Source organism: Ascaphus truei, chromosome 4, assembly GCF_040206685.1.
Source record: "Ascaphus truei isolate aAscTru1 chromosome 4, aAscTru1.hap1, whole genome shotgun sequence".
In the NCBI taxonomy this organism is placed as follows: domain Eukaryota; kingdom Metazoa; phylum Chordata; class Amphibia; order Anura; family Ascaphidae; genus Ascaphus; species Ascaphus truei.
This window is the reverse complement of record NC_134486.1, coordinates 128,871,526-128,884,310: the sequence shown is the minus strand read 5'-3', so window position 1 is coordinate 128,884,310 and position 12,785 is coordinate 128,871,526. Positions and strand designations below refer to the sequence as shown.

General features: G+C 42.1%; 1 protein-coding gene across 8 annotated transcripts in view; it reads right to left on the bottom strand.

The window, feature by feature from the left end:
• Window positions 1-12,785, bottom strand: part of UTRN (utrophin) — a 678,467-nt gene that overhangs the window by 422,982 nt on the left and 242,700 nt on the right. For all 8 annotated transcript variants that reach the window (XM_075596593.1, XM_075596597.1, XM_075596594.1 and 5 more), the window contains 6 exons: window positions 10,031-10,168; window positions 9,190-9,342; window positions 6,938-7,111; window positions 5,656-5,847; window positions 3,068-3,240; window positions 1,405-1,555 (listed from right to left, as the gene is read on the bottom strand). In XM_075596593.1, the coding sequence (XP_075452708.1) occupies window positions 1,405-1,555; window positions 3,068-3,240; window positions 5,656-5,847; window positions 6,938-7,111; window positions 9,190-9,342; window positions 10,031-10,168 (981 nt within the window). The remainder of the gene's footprint in view (window positions 1-1,404; window positions 1,556-3,067; window positions 3,241-5,655; window positions 5,848-6,937; window positions 7,112-9,189; window positions 9,343-10,030; window positions 10,169-12,785) is intronic.

The following is a 12,785-nucleotide window of genomic DNA, read 5'->3' as shown; positions in this document are numbered from 1 at the left end:
TGTTTGTTGGTCAAGTGTTTTCTTTACCCTCATCCCAGCCTGTTCTGAACAAATGAACATACTGTATGGGGGGGGGGGGAGGGGTAGGGGTAGGGGCAGGGGTGAGAGTGGGTTTGACTGTACAAGCACTCACTGATCACACCGTAATATCACAGACAAGGGATCAGCCAGATGAAATCAACCCCCTCCCAAGTCTAACTTTAACAAATAAATAAAAAGGATTTATAGGCGTCAGATTTGGGTAATGAAAGGTACCAATTATCCAGATGAGACCCCTTACACGTGTCACTGGGATTAGTTCACTGTGGTCCTGTGAGGGATTGCCGTTTAAGCTTTGATATAAGTTAAGCAGCAAATAAGTTAGAAAGAAGTTGGTTTGGGTGTCACCTTGAAATGATTAACCCCAAAGGAATTCTTTAGAGAACCCCATGCGTTTGCTTAACAGCTGAATGAATGTCAGGCATTCTGAACCAAAAAAGAAAGAAATCCTGTATTTGCAGAGTGTTGAAGAAGTTAATAGAACCTACGTTTGCTATACTGCACCACTAATGCCAAGCCTGAGTGTGACAATGCTAAGAATAAGCCTGAATATTAGCTATAGAGTGGACTCTCGCCTATGTGATGAGACCTGTGGGTTAGAAATAGAAAGCCTATACATTTTGCATGCAGCCCTAATGTACTGTATAATGCATCTCTCTGTAGTATGTGCTTAGATGACACAGGATAGAATGGAACGTTCAAAAAACATAGGGATATTAATTCCAAGGGCAATGCTGCGGTTCATCTCTACTGATAAGGAGAATTAATCATAAAGTAACACTTAGTCAGTATGCAAGCAATGTCAGCTAGTATACTGTACTGACATACTGTATATAGCAATAAAGAAGAATTTAAACATTTTATACTTAACACCGCTTTTGAACTCCCCTGCCCAGATACTCCACAAACCAAAACCCTCCTGTAGATGGGGGAGGGTAATGTTGAAACAAAACCACCTAATTGTAATTATTGTGAGTTGTAGGAATAAAGCAGGGCATCAAATAAGCTTTAGTCAATTATTATTGGAACAACCCAAAAGTATGAAGTGATGATTACTTATTAACCTTTACAGTGCCAGGGGTCTGGCAGCAACAAGCTGATTACCCCATAGAAAAAGAGCAAGTGCCTGATGTTCCGGGTACATCATAAAGCCCGCTGGCATTCTTGGTGCCGTGCCGTCCCAGGTATGTTATGAGGGAACTGTAAAGGTTAAATGTTATTTTGTGCTATTCAGAATTGTACTCCTTTCCATTTTAATCAGGCCTCTGCGTGGCAGGCCTCTGCGTGGCAGGCCTCTGCGTGGCAGGCCTCTGTGAAAATGCAGAGGTAATCTGTAACAATGCTTTGTTTTGTTCCAATATGTACCCGCTGATGAACTTGGACCTTCTCCACATTCAAGGTGCCCCCCGGGGTATGGGCATCGGCCAGCAGGCGCTCTGCTTCAGTTGTCCACTGCGTGAGGTCATTCATTTCACTATGGAACTGTCTCCATTCTTCCAGGGCCCTATCAAAACGGCTGGAGTGGTGGGAAAGAACATGCCGACGTTAAAATAAGCACAAGTAGCGTTCACTTCATCATCATCCACTACACCTGAAACCATGCCCTGTTCATACCTTTACTTTCTTTAAAACACTAGTTTCTACCTTTTGGATAAAACGCTGGAAATATAATTACTTTGTATAGCAACATGGTAACATGATTGCATGTGGTCAAAAGAGAAAAAAGGCAAACTGAATAAAGGGCTTTGGAAGTTAAACTGCAACTTAAATGATAATATTTATTTTTTTATATGTATGTGCATTTATTAAAACCCATTAAAAACCACAATACAATACAGGGAATTGTAGTATAATAAGTGCAACAAACAAAAAAGTACAATATATGTGAGGGACTCCCTGCCCCCGAGACCTTATACGATAAGTGGCATGTTGGTAGAATGACAGAGACAGCAGTGGAAGGGCAGTAGATGGCAGTGCTTTACCACGATAGTTGGCGAGTGCCACTGTGGGTAAGGCCGTGCCTATAGTGCCGTCGTTGGCGACGGCAACACGGCGGATGATGTCACCCGTTGCCGTCGCCACCGGCGAAAGCTATGTTTCGCCGGGTGGAGGGTCGCGGGATTCCGGCAATTTGATTTGTTCAAGGGCCGTCATGTGACGCGACGGCCCTTGAAAAATCAAATTTTGCCGGCTTCAGATTTTCGCGACGGCGCCGTCGCGTGCACTATAAGCGCACGCGGCGGCAATGTATTTGTTTTCAGCCGACGTCGCGTCGCCGGCACAATAAGCACGGCCTAAGGAGGGTAGTTGCGCATATTTATCCAAAGAGCTTTACAAATGGTTACACATTATTTTTGCCAATTGTAGTTCCTACTCATTTTTTTCTGCATCAAAAGGATAAAAGGCTATGTTTACATTTAGGATTGCCAAGTATCTTCGAGTAATCTCTATCCATAAGTAGATCTGAGGTGTCTGGAGAGGCACCAGTTTGGACTTCAAGATATTCTTTAAAAAGTTTAATGTACTACATTAGTGAAAAGTTGGGGGAAACTTTCAAAACAGATTTTAGCATATGTTGTTAGGAGCGAGTACACCTTTAAAGGTATCAAAAATGTAAGTATTTCACACTGCTTGCTCTCTTCTAAAGACCCAGATTGTATACTGTGACAACGTTGGCACAGCATCTGATTACTAATCAAATTCACGGTGTATGACCAATATTAATTTCAATTTGAAATTGACCATCTAACAACAAAGCCATTTGGTCTTCATACCTCCGGGACTTTTCCTTGTGTGGAATTAAAAAAAAACATTTGTAGAGTGACTTTAAAATAAATGTGTGCACACCTTGCTAATATAGTTATATAACACTGAAAATGATTTATAAATTTCACACTGTCTCACAGTCTTCTGGAAGCTACAGGTTTGAATAAAATCCAGGTTTTTCAGTTCAAAACATTTTAATGTTGCAAGTGCATACAGAGTGTGTCCATAACAGATTCTGTGTGAACCGTTAGATCAGTCTTACCTCTTCCGATCATTGTATAATCTATTGATCCGGTCCCACTCGGCATTCACCTGGGTCAAAGAGTCCCCTATCTGTACTGCCTCAGGTCCAGTGGCTTCCAAGATGGCGTCAGGTTGTTTCTCATGGATAACTGCAATCTGCTCGCTGAGTTTCTCCAGGACGTCTTTGATGTTCTAGAAACAGCAACATTATCCAGCAATTAGCTAAAGTACTATGAGGGGTGTAAAAAAAAAAAACTCGGAGTGACAACACAAAGTACAAGGACTTTCAGGAGAAAACACCTAGGTCAAACCATACATATGGCTGGTGAAGCAGATGGCATATTTGGTCCAAATGATGGTACTGTGGTCTTGTTAGCATGTGGACAATACACAACATCTTAATATCGCAACACTCCTGCACTGCACAGTCTCCTGCTGAGGCCCATACAGCTCACCCAAGACACCTCTGTCCATTGCCACATCAAGAAAAGTGATCCCTATCTTCCACTCTCATTGCAATGAACAAGGGTAGCCAATAAAACATGTGCATCAAATGAGCTGCTCCTTCTCCCTCCATTAGCCTCTTCCACACCTATATCTGCGATGTAGATTTGTAAATACCTCATCTGAATTCCACTCTGATTCATTCATGTCCATCCCATTTCCAGCTGTCATTATTTTAGTCATCTTTATTAAAGGTTATATTATAACCCCCCCTCCCCCCCAGAGGTTATGCATTCACGTATTCATACCAACTCGAGTATCTAGAGTCAACTTTTTTCATACACTTGAGGTACTACAGGCAGTCGCTAGGCAGTCAAGGCCATTAAGTGATTCATCACCTATGTCAGGGGTCTGCAAACCTGTCCTCAAGAGCCGCACACAGGCCAGCTTTTATGGCTATCCCTGTTTCAGCACAGGTGGCTCAATCAGTGGCCCAGTCAAGCACTGAGGCACTGATTGAGCCACTTGTGCTGAAACAGGGATATCCATAAAAGCCGGCCTGTGTGCGGCTCTTGAGGACAGGTTTGCAGACCCCTGACCCATGTCATTATCTCCTCATTTATTGTGGAGTGCACAATTACAAGAGGATTTCTTTCCCCTCCCCTTCCCCTCTTTGTGTATAAGCCACCTCATCCTCAGGTAGCACCGCTTTATTTAAGGTTTACATTGGAAGATATTGGACATTCCTTTTTCTCAGTTGAAGCGAAGTATTTCCTTCCTCTTTCCTAAAATTTTATGGAGCCACCTAAGGGGAGGCCTCGAAAGTTTGGTAAACATTAAACTCTAAATTTTTGCCCTAGCACATACATAGCAAGCGTTACGTTATGCAGCATCAGAAACTGTATTATGCTCACCATCAGAGCAGGCATAACGATGAATTTCACTGGTGTTCTGGTTACAACAAATAAAATAAAAAAGGTTTCTTGCTATTGCTAGAACTTAACTGGTTTTGATTTTGAATTTGTAAGGATAATAGAAAAACACTCCAAAAACAATAGGAAAGGTGGGGGGTTTTTTTTCAGAAGAAAAGCCTCAACTCTCATTTCCCTTGTCCATAGAGATGGTGTGCAGGCAATGTACTGAAAAAATCTGACGGAGGCTGGATCACAATTAAAAAAGATGCATGGCTTTATTGAAGATAGCGCATCACAAAGGGAAGGGAGCCCGGAACGGGTCAGAGTTGACCTCTCACAACGCCATGCACATACTGTGATGTGCTATCTTCAATAAAGCCATGCATCTTTTTTCATTTTGATCCAGCCTGTATCAGATTTTTTCAGTTCATTCTACCAGCAGTGCACTGCCTGCACACCCTCTCTATGGACACTGTTCTACAATCTTATGCTGCAGTTGCACGCGGAATACAGGACATCTATGGGCATGATTTGCAAGTGTGAGTACTTTTATTGGTTATTCTCTAGTACTTTGTGGGTGTTTGTCTAGCCCCAGGGGAGTGATTATTCATTCAGTTTCTCATTGGGATTACATGGTACATTCATTTTGCACTTTGGGATCAATCCAGGAGTATTATGCATTGTGTTCCTCCTCCCCCTAATTGGAGCATTATGTGACTACCCTCACAAGCAAGCCCTCATCTGTTTCTATACCTGTTATTATGTGGATTGGACATTATGATTATCTACTGGTTATTATAACACCTTAGAAAGAAGTATATTTCTGAGCACAGACGCAGAGCTTGTCTCTATGTTCACCTATGGTCTCATTTCCCTTGGATAAGAAAATTTGTTCCAAAGTTCAACTCGGAATTTCCGAATAAACTTGGAAGTTGGCGAACTCCATATTTTGAACCTGCGTACCTCTACATCGTTGCAAAAAAAAAATAATGTATAACATTTTGCATTACACATAAAAATGAGTGCAGCGCCATATTTCTAGGATTTTTTGCATTTGGATTGTGTGAGTTTTTCCATAAAGGAAGATGACAAAAATCACAGTGTTTGACACAGTTTTTCTCCCTGGGCTTATTTCACTTTCAAAAGTGAAAGTTGTAACTTTATTTTCTGCAGGTAAAAGTTCCAATCAAACATCAATATTTACATGTAAACCCTGACATTCTGTGAGCAATTTGTCCGATTCTTTTACCTTCAGTGAATCCTCCTGCATAGGGAAATTCCCATACTCCCCACTGTTCAGATCTGGTGCATTCAGCAATAGTTCAGCGTCTGCTATGGAGAGCAGCACTTTGTTTATCTCCACGAGGTAGTCTGAGGGAAGGAGTGAGGGAGCGAATTCCGTGGTGTAGCTGCTCACATCCAGGTGCTGTTCTTCAAAATCCTGGAGAGAAATATGTCTGGGTCTTTAGTTGGTTTTCGGTACATTTATCCCTAACCCTTATCCCTGGCTGATACTATACATCTCATATGCATCGACCTTGACCCCTTGCAGACGGACTTACAATAACATCCCCCTACTGTCTCGAAGTTCTCCCCACTTGATTGTAAGCTCTCTGGGGCAGGAACTCCTTTTCCCAATGTTACTCCTATTCCCATTATGTGTTATATTATTATGTCACGTGTATTACTGCTGTGACGCGCTATGTTCCTGGATGGCCCTATATAAACAAAGATTTACATACATACATACATACATACATACATACATACATACATGGTAGAGATGGCATCTTCCTTTGTTTGCTTAACTCATCACAATCACAACTCACATAAGTCATAGACAGACCACACAGCAAGAAAAACATAGAAGTATACTCAGAACCCACATTAATACTCCTTATACGAAATGTAATAAACACCCAGAGGCCATGGATTACTTTGAAGATGAAGCGAGGCTCTTTGTTTAGGTCTGCTGGACGCACACATATTTATCAGGAATACAATTGTCACTAGACCATTATTTATTTCTATAAATCTACATCAGATTATTTCCCAACATTCTACAGCTGGGCATTTAAAGGAGCAAGTTCCTTTTCATTTTTATTGTTGCCTCCATGTGTTTTTTTTACAGTGGGATGCTTACCAGTGAAGTTACTAGGTTTAATGATCCCTCGGGATAAATAAAATGACTGCAAAATCTCGGGCCAATAGGAAGCTGCAACATCATCAGCTGTGGCTTCCTATAGCTAGCCATTTAAATCCCCATTAAAAACCCGGATGCAACACTGATAAATTCACTAGTACTGTACATATCTTGGGAGCTTGTGGGTCCCCAGAGATGAAAATAAAGGGGTTCAGGTCTGAAGGCCCTGTTCCAATCCTATAAATAAAATGGAGGTTGGTTAGGGTGGATTGCTCCTTTAAAGTTAAAAAAAATGTTTGGCTCAATCCGGTATGGCATATGCTGTAAGCTTTTATAAAAAACAGAAAAAATTAGAGATGTGCCCTAATAACTCATTGGGGAAACGTACTGGACTATTGTGTTGAGATCCCAGGTAAATAGCAAACTGCTTCTCAATTTCTTCCCAGCGCTGCTTAACTTTGCCACCATCAACTTCCCCAACAGGGTCATCCTGGGATGGACCACTCTTCTTCTGCAGAGTGATGAAGTCCTCTCTGTGCTCTTCCAACTCTTGAAGCAGCTCCTGTGAAGATGAGCAGTCAGACTGGAATAAGGATAACGTTTTTATTCTTTTAACTTTCCAATGATTTACAGTATTTCAGTAAAAATCAACAACTAAATGCAAAATGCCCATATATCTTAAGCCAAGCCTCTCCAATTAAGTTAGAAGCAATGACATGATAGTCTGCTCTCTATCCATCGTTTATCTATCCTTTATGCAAGTCCCACTTGTTCCTCATCAAGTGAGAAAAACAGTGGCGACGGTGAAGGGGAAAAATGAAAGATGGAAGATCAGAGAGGAGTGGGAGCTGCACAACAGAGCTACCAGCTTGCAGCAACATCTGCATTAAAAGCTGCAGGTTCATAACACGCTAATTATCTCTATAGATACTTTGTAGAATATATTTTATTCCATATGATAGGCTTTTAGTTTGCCAATGGGAACAAAGAGAACATTGAAATGTTAAATGTTAAGTATCCATGTAATCACCATTATTATGTGTCCTGTGAAACACTAATGACAACACAGAACTCACTCAGGTTTAATAACATAAGAAATGCAAGGTTGTAATGAAAGAATGACAATCAGGCCAATTTGGAAGAGAAAAACAAGTTTTTAATTGATTTCAAGTCCGCAAGATATATAAGACAGCTGCTACCCCGGATGCACTTACGTCACTGAGGAAGCTAAGGCGAAACGCGTCTGACGGTTTTTGGTCACCACAGGCCACCGTAGTGAGGAAGTGAAGTTTTTCCAGCTTGGTACACATCTCGCCTGGGGCGCATGCGCAACGGAACGGGAGCCGTGAAGGAAGTGTGTAAGGAGAGAAGCAGACAGAGGAGGACCCAGCCTGTGCACTGGCTCGTGGGAACTTTCCCTGTTATCTGCTGAACACCACGCACCATCCAAAGACCTTACCAGCTGGAATCCAGGCCACACAAGACTACCCATCTCCTAGAGGGACGCTCTGTAAAGCCTGAACATATCTCCTCTCTATGCCAATATTGTTTGGCCGCTTGTGAGTTTTTAATCTCTATTTATTTTATATTAATAAAAGGTATCACACTATTTTCCCCTTCTTTTTCCTTTTCCCTGTTTGAGGTATCATCAGAGGAGTCTTCCCCCCCCCTCTCCGCCTCCCTCCCCCCCATCTACACCAGAGGATCAGTCATCTGATCAAGACCAGATATTTAATGTGAGTGTGTCTCCTTTTTCCCATTTATACATATCCTCCCAAAGATTAAAGGCACCTATCTATGTTGAAATTTCCTCATTGTGGTCCCCTATCTTTTCTACCTTCACATATGCCCTGGAGCTACAAGCAGAACGACGCGCCTGAGGATCCCCCCCCCCCCCCTTTTCCTCTTTCTACAACAATACAGAGGTTGGTGAATCACCTCTGAAACACTCGGGCAGCGGGACTTTTTGTATGAAGGACTGAAGCTACGACCTTTACAGTAGGACTTTCGGCGCAACTATTCCATTTCTTTTAGGTTGGAGAAGGAAGAAGGAAAGAAAAAGCAGTGGAAAAAGAGTGGAACAAGCAAGGGGATGGGGGACATAGAGAAAGGGGAGTCAATTAAGTGGGGGATAAAAGCAAAGAAGAGAAATGGAAATGATGGAGGAAGTCAGGGAACAGACCAAGCGGGAGGTAGCGCGAGACCGAGCAAGAGGGAGGTGACGCAAGACCAAGCAGGATGGGGGTGAGGTGGCGCAGGACCCAGTGAGGGTGGGGAAGGTGGTGTGTAACTGAACGGGGGGGGGGGGGTAAGGTGGCGCAAACCAAAGCAGGAGCGAGGTGGCACGGCACCGAGTGGGGGGGGGGAGGGAGTGACGTGATGAAGTGAGATCGAATGGGGGGAGTGGTGTGAGACCGAGTGGAGGGAGTGGCGTAAGACTGAGTGGGCGGGGGGGGAAGAGTGGTGAGACCAGGTGGGAGGGAGGTGATGAGACCGAATGGGAGTGAGTGGTGAGAGAGACTTGGTTCCTCCACATCCAAAATGTAAGCCATAAAAACAGTGTTTTCTTACTGCCTGCGTAAACTCTTGCCCTTCATGGTAAAAAAATAAATCAAATACAGCCATCTCTCCCCATGTCACCTGAAGTTTCTTATCATCCTCCTCATCGTGGAGTCCAGACAGGCGGTTTTCTGTCTCATTCATCCAATTAAAGAAGCGGTCTTCTTCCTGCTCACACCGACTGAACACTGGGGAGTGCTTCACATGCTGCCTCCTCCGAACTGATCTTAGTTCCTGTGAAACACACCAGTACTGAGCGAGTGGGTGGCACAAGCACAACACTGCTTCAATGGAAAATGTACTCACCGTAAAACGGCTTGAAAGTTTCACAGCCAGAAGGATAACAATGCTCAATTTGCAGTACAGAGCTGCATTGTACTGGTGACCTCAAGAAATAGCTCAGGAGCGAGAAAACCACAAACCCCCCCAGAAGCCTATAAGAGTTTAACTCAAATAATATTCGCATGTCGCCCCCAGTTTGTGGTAACCTTTAGACTGCAATGAGCGCTGAAGAAAGCTTCATAATGACCACTTCCCTATTCATTATAAATGATATCTCCTGAACAAAGCGTTGGATTCAAAATAAAAAATGCTTTTCACAAGAAAAGATCTCTTAAAAAATATAAGATATAAAAAAAACAGCGGTCAGCGCGGACTGCTGCTTTACATGCATTATAGTTTAATATGGCAAAACATAGGTGATGCAATCAATTGTTACTGAAAATATTGAAAGTGCAGTTAATCCTACCAAAAAGGAACAATGTACTGAGTCCCTGATCAGCTATTCCAAGTAGCCCTACACATACTGTACAGTATGAGGGTTCACATTGTTCAAGTTCTTTAGATAGAGAAGGAAAGAGAGCACTGATGCTGTAATCATGTAAATCATGCAATATCTTTCCTGGTGTGGTATTGTCCTGACCTTCACATTATTGTATCTGGTCTGTAAGAGCAGGAGTTCTAAGCGGAGCTTCTCTCTCTTGTTGTCCTCCATTGGTTGCTGGAGCAGATGCTCCCCTCTCTGTAGGACTTCTTCAATGTGAGCCTTCTCCTCGTCAATCTATCAATGCAAAACAGTTACAGTTACATCTGCTTGGCGTTATTCCATTTATCTTTTTTTCCCCTCATATTGTAACGCCTTGAATATATAAACACACAGGATTTGTGTTACACCTCAGAGACATGTCTGCCCCTATGTAGGATCCACGGTCTAGATACCCAAATCTACCAGGATTCAGAGCATTAGAAGGGAGACCCTGGCGCCAGACCTCTCCCCAGATGCAGATGTTTAGATTGCTGTCTACTCTACTCCTGATTTATTGTTCTGTTTTTTGAGATCGTGCTTTTTTGTATTTCGCATAGCACTATCTTGTCATATATTTTTCCATTAATAAAATGATCTATTTTTATATGACTTTGTATTTTCTATCGATTTTTGGTCTCCACCCGAGTGCTAGAAAATTGTTGTCATTTTTATATTTCATCCGTCATGATGGCAAACGGACGTGTTTCTTGCACCGGTACAACATTCTATCAATAAATGTTATTTAAGGAGTGCTGTTTCCTTTGCACAGTGCACACCCGGATTCAGAGCACAAATCGCAGCAAATTGATGGCTGGTACCAGCAAGCAGAGATATACTGGACACCTAACAAGCTCCTATTGAACCCCCAAAATAACCACAACATATATATAAGCATATGAGTGTCACAGAGGAGTGCTACTGAGCATGGCAATATATATTTAAAACCAGAGACAGAACATAAAACACAGACAAAGCTTAGTTTTAGCACATCTAGTGAAACTCATACACGGTACAGTGCCTAAATATATATGTATAAATATCTATTAAGTAAAATGGTCTTTTAGTTTGCCATTTTTGGCCAAAATTGTTGTAAGCCCCTGAGCCAACTTCACGGCAGACCACAATTCAGGGGTCCCTAACGCTAATATAAATTCTTAATAACCTGTGTAATAACAGGAAGAATGATTTATAGTAAATCTGTCAATATTAGTTGCAAAGTTCTAAGTCTGATTGAAGCCTTTATTAACCTGTACATTACCAGGAAGCAGAGCCCAGGTTTCTGATTCATCAGAGATATACGCATTGCTTGCAGGGACACAGATAGGTATCAGCCTCTCACCATCGCCTGCTTTTCACAGTTAAACTTTGATGCCTACATTTGCAAACCCAATAAACACCCTAAATTCTGAAATATTTATCACTGATTGTGATGCCTCCTAGAATGGAAGTGAACGCAGGACATGTTTAATAGGTTAACTGAAACTGATTGACACCATAAAAAAAAACTATAGGACAAGTATTTTAAAATAATTTGTAACCTTAACATTTCCAAGGTAAACAAAAGTGTGAGGGTTTTTAGCCTATAATATCTATTTGACATTTGCCAGAGCCACAAGTAAATTGTTCTTCTTGTTTTGTTCTTTGTGTGCAAATAATTATGATGCCATGATTCACTTAGATTGTAAGACCTGCGGGGAAGGGACACCTTTTCCCACTGGCTACTTATATATATGAAGCGCTTATTTCTGTTAGGTCACGTTACTGCTACAGTATAAAGCGCCATGTGCATGGATGGCGCTATATAAATAAGGCTATATCTTTATCTATCATACAGATAAACATAAGTAGCTGATATGCTTTAAGAAAAGAAAAACACACATTTTTCACAAGTCAGAAATAAGCAAGACCGTCATTGATTTAATATTTCGAAGGAGCCATTTACACTGGTATGTTTATAAAAAAAAGCAAAAAAACGGAAGGTTCAGGGCTCTACGGATTTCCAAAGAATTTATTATATCAAATACACAACGTTTCAACCATCAAAATGTGGTCTTTCTCAAGTGAAGTGAAGTGGAGTGGGATACAGAATTTCTAACCTAACTACAGGTCATCATGAGGTGCTGAATGAGCCAGTGCATTCCAACTCAAAACACAATGCATTCTGCCTTACAATAGTGCTGTGTTTTTATTGGAAATGGAGAACTTAAAAACCATTACTGGACTACAATCCTTGGATGATATGGAGCCAGGTTTTGCAGTATCGGGACCACAGCTTTAACCAGTTGGGTGTGCTCTCTGCTATACTATTTTCTGCCCCCTTACATATAGTTAAAATCAGAGACAGAACATAAAACACAGTACCGTGTATGAGTTTCACTGGATGTGCTAAAAACTGAGCTCTGTCTGTGTTTTATGTTCTGTCTCTGATTTTAAATATATATTGCCATGCTCAGTAACACTCCTCTGTGACACTCATATGCTTATATATATGTTGTGGTTATTTTGGGGGTTCAATAGGAGCTTGTTGGGTGTCCAGTATCCCTTACATATAGTCCATGACATCTGTACCCAGTGTGACCTACAGCAGGGGAGCGCAAACTATTGCTGCTGCGCCCCCGTCTTCCCTGCCTTGATGCTCGCGCCCCCCCTCCCCTAGAGCTGCGCCAAATGATGCTGTGGGTCATGTGACGTCACATGACCCGCAGCAACAGACGCCATGTCACGTGACCCCGCACCGTCATTTGACGCCACGTTGCCATGGCGATGCGTCACAGAGCGTCTGAATCTTTGTAAGTATAGATGTCTCACGCGATCCCCCCGCATTTAATTGAAATGTCTTGGGGAAGAGCACGGGACCTCTGCAACCGCCCAC